Genomic DNA, 14,736 nt, shown 5'->3' on the forward strand with positions numbered 1-14,736 from the left:
TAATGCAGGACAACACTGCAACATTTAAGAAGTACTGACTAAGTCATTTGGGCAAAATGCTGACTAAGTTATTTGAACAAAAGTGTGCTGAAAACCAGACTGAAAGTTAGCTCAGCCATTTAAGTACATATTACTGGTGTTTATAAAGGTATAAAATTATACTATGTAATACAGTGAGGCTATTAGAATACTTTAAAATACAGCAGCAAAACTTTTATATACCTAACTATAAAGGAAGGCTGTGTTCAAAATGATAATTGCAGGGGAAAATTCAACAGCTCTGTAAAGAGAACAGAGAACAAAAGAAGAAAGCAGCTGATCAAAATTTACCTAAAATAGCTCATCTAATCATTACAATTTTTAAAATTTCATTTGTAAGGAAAAAACATCAAATAATCTTCAAGTTATTACTTCCAGAGCCACCAAAGATTATTAGGCAGAAGAGAAGTCTAAAAGGTGTTGTGAAGAGTTGTATTAAACCACAAAAATGACTGTCAGTGATTAATTTGATTTCTTTGGATTTCATTATTTGCCTACAGTTCTCCAATATTTTCTAAAGGATCTGTCTGATGAAAAGTTCATTCCATATTAGAATTAGAATTAGTTTGTATCATGAGCAACATGATAAAAGAAACTTTTTAAAAAGTTGCAGAAAATTGCACAAGAACTTAGTCATATGACTATAATTAATATTAATAACAATTCCTCAGATAATATCATCACATAAAAATCTCCCAGCATGTCTGTTTTCAAATAGCAGCCTGAATTCTTAAGCAATTTCAGGGGTCTCTTGTGTATTGCCATATGTGCATAGAAGAAATTTCTAAGTCTGTGAAACTTGGAAGAAGCAAAAAATATTTTTTTTCTATTTTCAATAAACCTATGTGGGGAACCAAGGTGAATGAATGTCTCCAGGAAAAAGGGAAACAAAAGAGTAACTCATCATTTTGTTTGTATGTAAAACTTATACATTAAAGTTTTATTCACCTGTATATAACCTACTGTGTCTAGGGTTAGTTACAAAGTTATTTGTCAAAGCAATTTTAAAAGAAAAATAATAGATATTTATAATTTTAATAATTGTGCTCATAAGTTTTTACTGATACAATAAAAAGTTTATACATCACCATTAAAATAGAGAAATGACAAAAGAACTTGCTCAGTTATCCAAACAATGGAGTTAATTATATAGTATCACAGCCCACCTTCCAGAAAAGTTTGAGGAAAGAGACCTTCACCTTCCTATTTTCTCTATTATTTGTTCATTCTTAGAATCTCTTGTCTTTGCAATATCACCTCCCTGATATGTTACATATTCCAAAGTCTTCTATTAATTATACTGGTTATGTTTTAAGTTGATTGCTTCCTACCATCATCTAAAAAAGTATCTTGGTCTTAGTAAATTATTCCCAAGACAAAATAAGGAGGATTTTTTCCTAATTCTTATAAATATCTAAACTCTTATTCATTTATTTTAATTTTATTTGCTTGAATCTGTCCTAAGTTTTTAGCCTTGTCAGCCCACAATAAACCTGTTAATTCTTATCACTGAGGAGAACAAAGGGAGAAAATGAAGTAGCAGTAATAAATCAGAACCCTTGATGGAAGAAATGTACTTGGAGGAAGAGACACCATGATTCTTGGGATCAAGCTTCCTAGAGTCTCTGACATGGGTCACTCCCAGCCTGGTCTTTTCCCTTGTCTGTGAGAGCCAGTGAGCATGAATCATCTGTTCCTACTCTATGATCTTGACCTTGGCTAAGGAAACCCAGTCAGCTTTCCTAATCATTTCATAAAACTGTGGTGAAGATTACATAAGAAAATACTTATAGGGCTTCCCTGGTGGCGCAGTGGTTGAGAGTCCGCCTGCCGATGCAGGGGACACGGGTTCGTGCCCCGGTCCGGGAAGATCCCACATGCCGCGGAGCGGCTGGCCCCGTGAGCCATGGCCGCTGAGCCTGCGCGTCCAGAGCCTGTGCTCCGCAACGGGAGAGGCCACAGCAGTGAGAGGCCCGCGTACCACAAAAAAAAAAAAAAAAAGAAAAGAAAATACTTATAAACTCTTAACACAGTGCCTAGTGCATTAATAATACTCAACAAATAGAGGCTTTTATTACTTTTTTCCTGACCTTTGTTTTATAATCTCTTACTTCCTTATTTTGGCTTGAGCTTAATAAGTTTTTTGTTTATTTTGCTTTATTTTGCAACTTCACCCTGACCCCTTTCCTTCTTGATCCCCCTTCCTATTTTGTTGGTTTTGATTTACCACTTGAGCCCAGCAATTAGAACATGTTTTCTGATTTTTCCATTGCTTGTCAATTCAACCCAAGTCCCTGACTCAGTGACTACAGGGAGTCTAGATTAAAAATGCCTTTAGAACTTCCTAGAAAATCTAGAAACCACACCCAAATAGCTCATTAGAAAAAGAGGAGGAGTAAGAGGAGGAGATAGTCTTTTAAGTAATATAGTTAAACTTCATGTGGAATTCTGAAATGCATTCAAGCTTATGTATTTGCATTCACAAACAAACACAGAAATCCATTAACTTTCTTCATACACATTTGCTTATTCAATCAGCAGTGTTGTGGAAATTACTACGATATGAATTATTTTGTGTTCTTCAATTACAGATCTGTATTACTTACTGAAATCTATCTGAATTTATAGAGCCCATATACTGAATAAATGTCTTTATTTTATCTCAATAAATCTTCTGTAACACCAGCACACCAGAATCTCATTCCTTTAGCCATTTCCCAACCTATTATTCAAAATAATATACTGAAAAGAAAGTGGAGAAAATTTTATTTTTCTTTTCTGCTCCTTAAGATATCCTCCTAATAATTTAAGACTAAGAACTCTGGAAAACAGGCTAAATAATTTCAAAATTGAGAAGATGACTATTGTTTTTGAAAGACTGAATTCATAATGTTAAATAATTTCCTTCTCTATCAAATTGTAAGTCTTACTATATAGTCAATAAATGAGTTATAATTTAAGACTAATCTCCAATGGTCGTTAACAGGTTACTAGGTCCAAAATGAATGGCATTTTGGAGCTTTAAAATGTGTTTTAGACTTAGACCTGGCTCTCTTACCGTTATTAATATTGATTGAATACGCATTAGCCTTTTCTGACCTTGTGGAAATAATGGTGCTCATATGCATAAGGCCCTAGTTTAGGAACTAATCTTAAAAATTCCAGAAGTAATTAAAAACTTCATGAGATCTATTTTACTTTTGATTTCTGTTGACAACTGCTGCTTACCTTTTGAACTTAAATGCTGGTGAGACTGGTAAAATGGGTACAGTTTTCCTCAGAACCACTAATTGGTTGAATCCCTGAAAAGTGGGATTGATAATGGCCCTAGAATTTATATAGTGGTTTTATACAGTGGCTAAGGCCCTGCTATAATTATTTTAAAACATTAAAAGCTAATACATCACTACAGAGTGGCAGGCGTGACTCAACGGCCATATTGTTTCATGCTCTTTGACAAATGACTAGTCATCCAGACAACATTTCCTCTTTAAACACCTTTCCAAGTCTGTGGTGAAATCAGTAGATAACAAGAAAAATAGTACAAAATGAAAAGTAGTCATTTTTGAGGCCTCCAGAAAATGGTGTTTAGTGTATATACTTTAAAATGATATATATTTAAAGAATCGTGATATATTCCTTATTCAAATCATGCACTATGTTCCTGTTTTTTGGTTTTTTCCTTTTTGCTGAGCAGATAAACAATTGATATACATTGATGTATTAAAAATAGTAACAAAGCCCCTGAAGTATCAATCACATAATTTAGTAAACAAAAAATAAACCAAAAGTACATGAAGCCAAATGTGGTAGACATGAGAAAAACAAAGGGGTGACATACAAATTGACTGTATCCATATCACATGGTTTTAGCAATGTGGGGCTGTGTTTTAATTTAACAGGTAATTTTTTGTCTTTTACCTGTCTCCTAGCATCCAGAATCTATGAAAATACAATTTTTTTTCAAATTGTGGCTACAGAAAAACAAAACAAAGGAAGGGAAAAATGGTCTTTGTTAAACTCACCCTTCTCTCTTTTTACTCCTTTTATTTAGGTCTTGTTTTTAATTGTGAGATATGAGTTAAGTACAGAAAAGTGCACAAAACTTAAAAGTGCAGCTCAATGAATTACCAGCAATGGAACACCAGTGTAATTGCCACCCAGGAAAAGATAGAACATTACCCATGACACAGCCCCCATTTCCCCACCTCAACCATTAGTCTATATCCCCAAAGGTAACCACTCATGAGATTATCAACACTACCATTCATGTTGCCTGTTTTAGAGCAATTATCATACAGTGTGCATTCTTTTACTCAGAAATTTAGTTTGTGAAATCCATTCATGGTGTTATATATAACTGAAATGTGTTCATTTTCATTGCTATATAATATCCCACTATATGAATACATATGTGTGTGTGTGTGTGTGTGTGTATATATATATATATATATATATATATATACCATACTTTATACACTCTATCCTCAAAGAGTGTTTGAGGCTATTATGAATAATGTTGCTATGGAGATTCCTGTTCATGTCTCAGTGTACACATTTTCCTCTTTGAGGTATGTACCTGAGTGGAATTGCTGAGTCTTAAGGTATGTGTATGGTAGTTTTCAGAGATGCTGCCAAATTGTTTGTCAAAGTGATTGAACCAATTTACAATCTCATCAACAGGTTACTAGGATTCTAGTCGCTCTACATCCTTGCCAACACTTGATATTGTATATTTCCTTATTTCAATTATTCTGTTGGCTATGTAGTGGTATTTCATTTTTCTTTTAGTTTGTGTACCCCTAATAACTAATGAGGTTGCCACCTTTTCACATATTTAATGGGCATTTGGTATCTTCTTTTGTGAAACCTCTTGCCCATTTTTCTAGTTATTGTCTATTTTGTTGTTATTGATTTATAGAAGTTAATATACATTGATGAAATTTTTGTTAGATATGAGTATTGCAAATATGTTCTACTGTGGCTTGTCTTTACTTTCTTAATGGTGGGTTTTGAACTACAAAGTATTACCATAGTCAAATTTATCAATCTTCTCTTTTTTATCCTCATTTTGAAATAAATTTATTGAGATATATTTGACTGATAAAACTTGTACTAAGATTTACAACTTGATGTTTTAATATTTGTATACACTGTTAAAAGATCAACATAATCAAGCTAAATAATTTGTCTATAACCTCTTCATAATTATAGTGTGTGTGTTGAGAAGATTTAATTCAAGATCTGTCCTCTTAGCAAGTGTCAAGTATATGATGGTTTTGCTAACTGTTGTCACCATGCTGTACATTAGGTCTCTAGGACTTATTCATAGTACATAAATGAAACTTTGCACCCTTGGACCAACATCTCATTTCCCCCATACCTCCCACCCTAGCCGCTGACCACCACCATTGTATTCTCTGCTTCTATGAATTTGATTATTTTAGATTGCACATGTAAGTGAAATCATGCAGCATTTGTTTTTCTGTGGTTGGCTTATTTCACTCAACATAATTTTCTCATGGTGCATCCATGTTGTCACATATGGCAGGATTTTCATTTTTATGGATGAATAATATTCGTGTGTGTGCGTGTGTTCTACTGTGGCTTGTCTTTAAATACATATCACATTTTATTTATCCATGCATCTACTGATGAACATTTAAGTTGTTTCCATATCTTGGCAGTTGTGAATAATGCTGCAGTGAACATGGGAGTGCAGTTCTCTCTTTGAGATGCATATTTCATTTCCTTCAGATATATACTCAGAAGAGGAATTGCTGGTTCACATGGCAGTTCAATTTTAATTTTTTGAGGAACCTCCATAGCTTTTGCATAGTGACTGCACAAATTTACACTTGCAGCAAAAGCATACAAGGGTTCCCTTTTTTCCACATCCTCACCAAAGAATATTTTCTCTCTCTCTTTTTTTTCTTAATAACACCCATCTTAACAGGTGGAGGCAATATATCATAGTGGGTTTGATTTGCATTTCACTAATAATTAGTGATGTTGGATATACTTTCATGTGCCTCTGTGCCATCTGTATGTCTTCTTGGAAAAAATATCTATTGAGATCCTCTGTCCATTTTTTTAGAACATCTTTATTGGAGTATAATTGCTTTACAGTGTTGTGTTAGTTTCTGCTATATAAAAAAGTATATCAGCAACATGTATACATATGTCCTCTTATCCCCTCCCTCTTGCATCTCCCTCCACCCTCCCTATCCCACCTCTCTAGGTGGTCACAAAGCACCGAGCTGATCTCCCTGTGCTATGCGGCTGCTTCCCACTAGCTATCTATTTTACATTGAGTAGTGTATATATGTCAATGCTACTCTCTCAATTCGTCCCAGCTTACCTTCCCCCTCCCCATGTCCTCAAGTCCATTCTCTATGTCTGCATCTATATTCATGTCCTGCCCCTAGGTTCATCAGAACCTTCTTTTTTTTTTAGATTCCATATATATGTGTTAGCATACGGTATTTGTTTTTCTCTTTCTAACTTACCTTCACCCTGTATGACAGACTCTAGGTTCATCCACCTCACTACAAATAACTCAATTTCGTTTCTTTTTATGGATGAGTAATATTCCATTGTATATATGTGCCACATCTTGTTTATCCATTCATCTGTCAGTGGACACTTAGGTTGCTTCCATGTTCTGGCTATTGTAAATAGTGCTGCAGTGAATATTGTGGTACATGACTCTTTTTGAATTATGGTTTTCTCAGGGTATATGCCCAGTAGTGAGATAACTGGGTCATATGGTAGTTCCATTTCAGGTTTTTTAAGGAACCTCCATACTGTTCTCCATAGTGGCTGTATCAATTTACACTCCCACCAACAGTGCAGGAGGGTTCCCTTTTCTACACCCTCTCCAGCATTTATTGTTTGTAGATTTTTTGATGATGGCCATTCTGACCGGTATGAGATGATACCTCATTGTAATTTTGATTTGCATTTCTCTAATGATTAGTGATGTTGAGCATCCTTTCATATGTTTGTTGGCAAAATGCATATCTCCTTTGGAGAAATGTCTATTTAGGTCTTCTGGATTGGGTTGTTTTTGGATTGGGTTTTTTGGATTCGGTTGTTTGGTGTTTTGATATTGAGCTGCATGAGCTGCTTATATATTTTGGAGATTAATCCTTTGCCAGTTGCTTTGTTTGCAAATATTCTGAGGGCTGTCTTTTCGTCTTGTTTATGGTTTTCTTTCCTGTGCAGAAGCTTCTTAAGTTTCATTAGGTCGCATTTGTTTATTTTTGTTTTTATTTCCATTTCTCTAGGATGTGGGTCAAAAAGGATCTTGCTGTGATTTATGTCATGGAGTGTTCATTCTGCCTATGTTTTCCTCTAAGAGTTTTATAGAGTTTGGCCTTACATTTAGGCCTTTAATCCATGTTGAGTTTATTTTTGTGTATGGTGTTGGGGGGTGTTCTAATTTCATCCTTTTACATGTAGCTGTCCAGTTTTCCCAGCACCACTTATTGAAGAGGCTGTCTTTTCTCCATTGTATATTCCTGTCTCCTTTATCAAAGATAAGGTTACCACATGTGCATGGGTTTCTCTCTGGGCTTTTTATCCTGTTCCATTGATCTATATTTCTGGTTTTTTGCCAGTACCATACTGTCTTGATTACTGTAGCTTTGTAGTATAGTCTGAATCCAGGAGCCTGATTCCTCCAACTCCGTTTTTCTTTCTCAAGATTACTTTGGCTATTCAGGGTCTTTTGTGTTTCCATACAAATTGTGAAATTTTTGTTCTAGTTCTGTGAAAAATTCCTTTGGTAGTTTGAAAGTGATTGCATTGAATCTGTAGATTGCTTTGGGTAGTATAGTCATTTTCACAATGTTGATTCTTCCAATCCAAGAAATGGTATATCTCTCCATCTGTTTGTATAATCTTTAATTTCTTTCCTCAGTGTCTTATAGTTTTCTGCATACAGGTCTTTTGTCTCCTGAGGTAGGTTTATTCCTAGGTATTTTATTCTTTGTGTTGCAGTGGTAAATAGGAGTGTTTCCTTAATTTCTCTTTCAGATTTTTCATCATTAGTATATAGGAATGCAAGAGATTTCTGTGCATTAATTTTGTATCCTGCTACTTTACCAAATTCATTGATTAGCTCTAGTAGTTTTCTGATACAGTCTTTAGGATTCTCTATGTATAGTATCATGTCATCTGCAAACAGTGACAGCTTTTCTTCTTCATTTCTAATTTGGATTCCTTTTATTTCTTTTTCTTCTCTGATTGCTGTGTCTAAAACTTCCAAAACTATGTTGAATAATAGTGGTGAGAGTGGGCATCCGTGTCCTGTTCCTGATTTTAGAGGAAATGGTTTCAGTTTTCACCATTGAGAAAGATGTTGGCTGTGGGTTTGTCATATATGGCCTTTATTATGTTGAGGAAAGTTCCCTCTATGCCTACTTTCTGAAGAGTTTTCATCATAAAGGGGTGTTGAATTTTGTCAAAAGCTTTTCTGCCTCTATTGAGATTATCATATGGTTTTTATCCTTCACTTTGTTAATATGGTGTATCACATTGATCGGTTTTTATATATTGAAGAATCCTTGCATTCCTGGGATAAACCCCACTTGATCATGGTGTATGATCCTTTTAATGTGCTGTTGGATTCTGTTTGCTAGTATCTTGTAGAGGATTTTTGCATCTACATTCATCAGTGGTATTGGTCTGTAGTTGTCTTTTTTTGTGACATCTTTTCTTGTTTTGGTATCAGGGTGATGGTGGCCTCATAGGATCAGTTTTGCATCGAGATAGACTTAGGAGTGGTAGTGCATAGAATGTAAACAAGTAAACCATTTAAATGGTTTAGTAGTACAGTCAAAAGAAGATGTGACAGCACTGGAAGTGAGGAGATGAGGTAGGATTTGGTATTTGGTTTGAAGATAAAGGTGACAAGACTTGCTACCAGATGGGATGTTGGAAAGTTTCTAAGTATTTGGTCTGAGAAATAGAGTGAAGAGCGGTGCTATTCCCTGAAGTAGTGTAGACTGGGGTGTTAATTCAAGTGTGAACATAAAGCGTTCTGATTCAGATGTGATATATTTCAGATGCTCATTAAATTCCAAGTAGAAAATATGTAGGCATTTATCTGTAGGTCTCTAGAGAGAGTAAAGCTTGAAATATAAATCTGAGAGTCATCCAAGTATACTGTAGATAATATTCAACATCAGGGGACTTGAGATTAGCTGCAGTTGGAATGTGGATAGAACAGAAACAGTTTAAAGACTGAGCCCAAGGACACACCAACATTTAGAAGATGGAGAAGATTCTACAACAAGATTATAAAAGAGTGGTGAGTCAATTAGGAGTAGATCAAAACACATGTTATGATGCTGATACCAATAGTAATATGTGTTCTCCCAAGATTATTAATAGCCTATGATTCTAGGGAATTTAACAAAAAATAATCTGTTAATATTATTTATTAAACTAGAAATCTGAAAAGTTATGTTAAATATAAGCATAATAGTATTAATATCTCCTAACTAGTAAATAGTCAAGCCCTTGGATATAAAGTGTATATCTGAGGTTGTAATAAGAGGGTAATTCTAGGGTTGAAGAACAAGGTGGAAGAAATATCATTTAAGCATGTTATACTAAATATTTATCATGCTTCTGTTTGACTGAGTCTCACAGTCTCATAAACCAGATTCAAATATGAAGTGATGAACGTAAGCAAGATACAGAGATCCATGCTGATGTTATGTGAAAGATTTCTCATTACTTAAAATTTAACTTGCTCTTGAATGTGTATGACTTCAGATTCTCAATAAGTACTTGTTGACGTTCTTTTATTCTCTTTGCTTCTTTCCACAGGTGGGGAAGTCCCATACACAACTCTGGCTACCCGAATGATGATGGGGGCTTGGTGGCTATTTGCTTTGATTGTCATCTCATCTTACACAGCAAACCTTGCTGCTTTCCTCACTATCACCCGCATTGAAAGCTCCATCCAGTAAGTAGACAAAGATTCCACTTGATACAAAATATGAGAAATGACAGGCGTAGCCAAAGCTATGTGATGTCTGTTAATAAATTTACAACTTCCTTTTGAGTAAAGGCTTAATTTTGTGATGTGCAGACATCACAACATAGTCCAACTCCTGAAAGTACAGTTTTCGGTAGAGCATTCTTTATACAGTAAAATTCTGGGTATTATTTGGACATTGCTTCCCACATTTTCCTGGAAGGATAACACATATTCAGAATTTTAACCTCTGTAAAATATGACTGTGGGCAATACTATTAAAAAGAAGGAAAAGGATACATACTAAAATATATATATTTCAAGTTTGAGATGCTCAGTCTTTGCCTTGAGTCTGTCCCATTATGCACTGTGTGAGTAAATAGTTAGGTAGACACTGGATGATTGAGAGATAGATGATAGGTAGGGAGAGGGAGAGAGAGAGAGAATGAGAATAGCTATCAAGAGGTAAAACCACATTCTGTCTCTTCATTGCATTATAGCTAATGTGAGTATTATTGCTGCTGTTTTTCCAGCTGCAGTGGTGGTAAATTGCCATTAATTATAGTGTACTTTTGAATCCTGAAAGCTACCTAAGTCAGTGCTTCATTTCACAAATGACTTTCCCATGAGCCCTGAGACTCCAAAGGCCTTTGATTTACCATGGCCAGTTTTTCTTTATGTGGTTTCATGCCATAAGGTCAGGTCAGTGCCACAGCACAGCCTCTGCCTTATTAGAACATAGTGTTCTGTATATTGTTTTAGGAAAAAATTTTCTGAAAATTTTATTAATCCAAAATCAAGGTAGTTTGAACTTTTGAAAAGTTAAAAAACATTTATTTCTCAACAAAGCTGACAGTTCAAGATTAGAATAATTAACTTTGTCAAGGAATTAATTAGGGATTTACTTCATCCTTAAGAGAAAACATGAATTCTTCTTGCCTTTAAAATAGTATGTAAATGAATTCCATTAGTAGTTGCAAAATTATTATAGCACAATACTAAAATAAAATCAAGAATTAATGATCTAAAAAGAAATAGGGTATTTTCTTCAACTGCTTGTGTATATAAATTGAAACCCCAAAATTCAGCTACTAATAGTCAATTATTTCATCCATTTATGAAAATGATGTTCCCAACTTCTCTCATCAAATCATAGTCTTCAAGTTGTTTTCCCAGTTATTTCTTTGGTGCAGAGCCTTCATATGCTTTTAACTTACTACCCTTGTAGCCAGTTCTACGTGTGACATAAATTATAAGTGATCCAGAGTGAAGCTCATGGAAAATTTAAACTGATGACCCCATCAGAGTCCTATTTTAAGCAATAATGAAAATGTTTACAACGTCCCAGCCCAAGAAATCAATGAATTAGTAAAATTGTGCAAATAATAACTAACATTTATTGAGCACTCACAAGATGCCAAACTTTGTAGTGGATGGGTTTTTTTGTGGGGTTTTTTTGTGGTACACGGGCCTCTCACTGTTGTGGCCTCTCCCGTTGTGGAGCACAGGCTCTGGACGCACAGGCTCAGCGGCCAGGGCTCATGGGCCCAGCCGCTCCACGGCATGTGGGATCTTCCCGGACCGGGGCACGAACCCGTGTCCCCTGCATCGGCAGGCGGACTCTCAACCACTGCGCCACCAGGGAGGCCCTGTACTAGATGTTTGACATGCATTGGCTTATTTAATGCTTAGAACCATCTTCTGGAATGCATACTACTTATTAATAACCCATTTTACAACTGAAGTTGAAAAGATAAATAACTTGCCTCAAATCATGCAGCTAATAAGTGATTGACTAAAGACCAGACCTTAGGGCTTCCCTGGTGGTGCAGTGGTTGAGAGTCCGCCTGCCGATGCAGGGGACACGGGTTCATGCCCCGGCCCGGGAGGATCCCACATGCCGCAGAGCGGCTGGGTCCGTGAGCCATGGCCGCTGAGCCTGCGCATCCAGAGCCTGTGCTCCGCAACGGGAGAGGCCACAGCAGTGAGAGGCCCGCGTACCGCAAAAAAAAAAAAAAAAAAAAAAAGACCAGACCTTAAATCTGTCTCATTCCTGAATCTATGTTCTAACTATGCCACACTAGTCCCCATTCCACACCCTTGTACATTTGTATGGCCAGTTGCTTTTTAGGGAACTTTATAAAGGATGTGTCATAGCCTCATTCATTGCTAAGAATAGTGATGTAAAGGATGACATTATTCAAATCCTCAATTTGTCTGAGGAAATAAAGTATCAAAAGTTAGGAGATTTTTGTGTTGGGTCGATTCTGTAGGCATATATCCCAGCATGAGCTAATTATGTCTATAATTGATACCTGCCACTCAGGGTAAGAGTGCTTGCCAGACCAGTCAATGGAAATCACATTAAGAAAAATAGTTTTAAAAAATTAAAATGGAGTATTTTAATCTCACTAATATACTTCTTGTCAACTTTGTTTAACATGTTATATTTTAAGTGTACTTAAAGTACATAGGTTTTTACTATGTAGCTCAGATCTGACTTTGAAACATTTTAAAATAAATGAATGAAGAACATTTTAAATAACTGATTTTATGCAGCATATGACAACAATAATCATAAATAATAAAAATTATGGATATTATTCACTGAGAATTTATTATGAATTTATTAAACATATATATATATATATATATATATATATATATATATATATATATATATATATATATCCCCTTTAGTACTCAAAATTACCCTAATAATACAGCTACTACTATGATTCCTACTTTGTAGATCAAGAAACAGAAATTTGGAATTTCTCACTAGCACACAGTGAATAGTGTCAGAGCTGGAAATCTAACCTACATCAGTCCAATACCAATTCATGACTTTACCTACTGAAGCTTTTCTTTATCTTACAATTTGTTTCTCGCTTGTTCTTAAAATTTGTTTGCTTGAGCCGCTCTTTCACTGAGGTTGCAGGCCTCATGGTGTGTGTATATCTGAGCTATTTAGTCATTACAACTTTGCCAGCATTCGTTAGTATCTAGACTTTCATGAAATAGCAGTGGGAGCAAAAGCCTCTATCAAATTTTTACACCCATAGGATTTTCTAAAGTAAAGTCTAATGGAAAAAGATCCTAATTGCACATGATGTTTCCCTCAGGTGTAGTTTCCCACAATCCAAAATAACTGAACCTTCATTTTTTTAACAAATTATTTCTTTCTAATGCCAACTCACATTATTAAAAGTCAACATTGGGTATAATGAATCTCCCCTTCCTTCTAATCTTTTCACTAGGTTGATTATGAAAGGGGAACATCAGAGCCAAATAAGTTGAAAGAGACCTGATTCTCTCCCCAAACTTAAAGATAGCTTCTAATTTCATGCTTCAGCTGTGTTGGTAAACATAATTGTAATGTTTCTTGGAAACATTCAAAGTTCCATTTATAACTAATGTCAAACTTTCTTGGAAAATTCTAAGTCTAATTTTTCTTAGAAAAGCAAAAACTTTTTTCACAAAACCACCCACTGTCATTCTTCTTAATCTTTCACATTCATGAGATTTGCTCATCATTAAATGAAGCAGTGCTCATTAGGGTACCTTTTCCCAGCCCAACTGCTGTTCCATTAACAAACATCTACCATCCACATCTTTATTCACAAAATTCAAAGTCACTTCTCCACACCAGGAGAGGCAGAGGTGGCTAGCTGGTAACCACAAATCTGATCTCTTATCCTGTGAGTCTGTTTCTTGGCTACTGTAAATAATGCTTCAGTGAACATAAGGGTGCGTAATCTTTTCAATTCAAAAGAACATAACCTTTTCAAATTAGTATTTGCACTTTATTTGGATAAATACCCAGGAGTGGAATTGGTGGATCGTATGCTAGTTCTGGTTTAAATTCCTTGAGGAACCTCCATACGGTTTTCTATAGTGGCTGCACCAATGCACAGGGTTTCCTTTTCTCCACCTTCTCACCAACGCTTATTACTTATTGCCTTTTTGATAATAGACATTCTGACAGGTGTGAGGTGGTAGCTCATTGTGGTTTTGATTTGCATTTCCTGGTGATTAGTAGTGTTGAGCATCTTTTCATGTGCCTGTTGGCCATCTGTATGTTAAATGTCTGTAATTTATACATCATTTGGAAAAAATGTCTATTCAGATCCTCTGACCATTTTTAATCTGGTTGTTTGTTTTTTTAATGTCAAGTTGTATGAGTTCTTTGTATATTTTGGATATACCCTGATCAGGTATATCATTTGCAAATATCTTCCCCCATTCAGTAGGTGGCCTTTTTATTTTGTTGATAGTTTCCTTCACTGTGCAAAAGCTTTTTAGTTTGATGTAGTCCCATTTGTTTATTTTTGCTAATCCATGTATAACTTTTGAATCTCCCAAAACTTAACTAATAATAGCCTACGGCTGACTTGAAACCTTACCAGCAACATAAACTGTTAATTAACATGTATTTTGTGTGTTATATGTATTATATACTTATTTTTACAATAAAATAAGCTAGGCAAAAGAAAATATTATTAAAACATCATAAGGAAAACTATTTATGGTACATATATGATTTTAATGAAAAAAAGTCCATGAATAAGTGGACCCTCACAGTTCAAACCCACGTTGTTCAAGGGTCAACTGTAGATATTTAAACACTGTGCTAGACATTTAGTCTATAAAGGTATTTAGGTATTATCCCTGAGTCACAATTTATTTGGGGAGATAACAGTGTA

General features: G+C 35.2%; 1 protein-coding gene across 2 annotated transcripts in view; it reads left to right on the top strand.

Moving 5' to 3' along the window:
• Positions 1 to 14,736, top strand: part of GRID2 (glutamate ionotropic receptor delta type subunit 2) — a 1,351,788-nt gene that overhangs the window by 1,085,803 nt on the left and 251,249 nt on the right. For both annotated transcript variants that reach the window (XM_060094744.1, XM_060094753.1), the window contains one exon: positions 9,880 to 10,018. In XM_060094744.1, the coding sequence (XP_059950727.1) occupies positions 9,880 to 10,018 (139 nt within the window). The remainder of the gene's footprint in view (positions 1 to 9,879; positions 10,019 to 14,736) is intronic.

Source organism: Mesoplodon densirostris, chromosome 1 (assembly GCF_025265405.1).
Source record: "Mesoplodon densirostris isolate mMesDen1 chromosome 1, mMesDen1 primary haplotype, whole genome shotgun sequence".
Classification (NCBI taxonomy): Eukaryota; Metazoa; Chordata; class Mammalia; order Artiodactyla; family Ziphiidae; genus Mesoplodon; species Mesoplodon densirostris.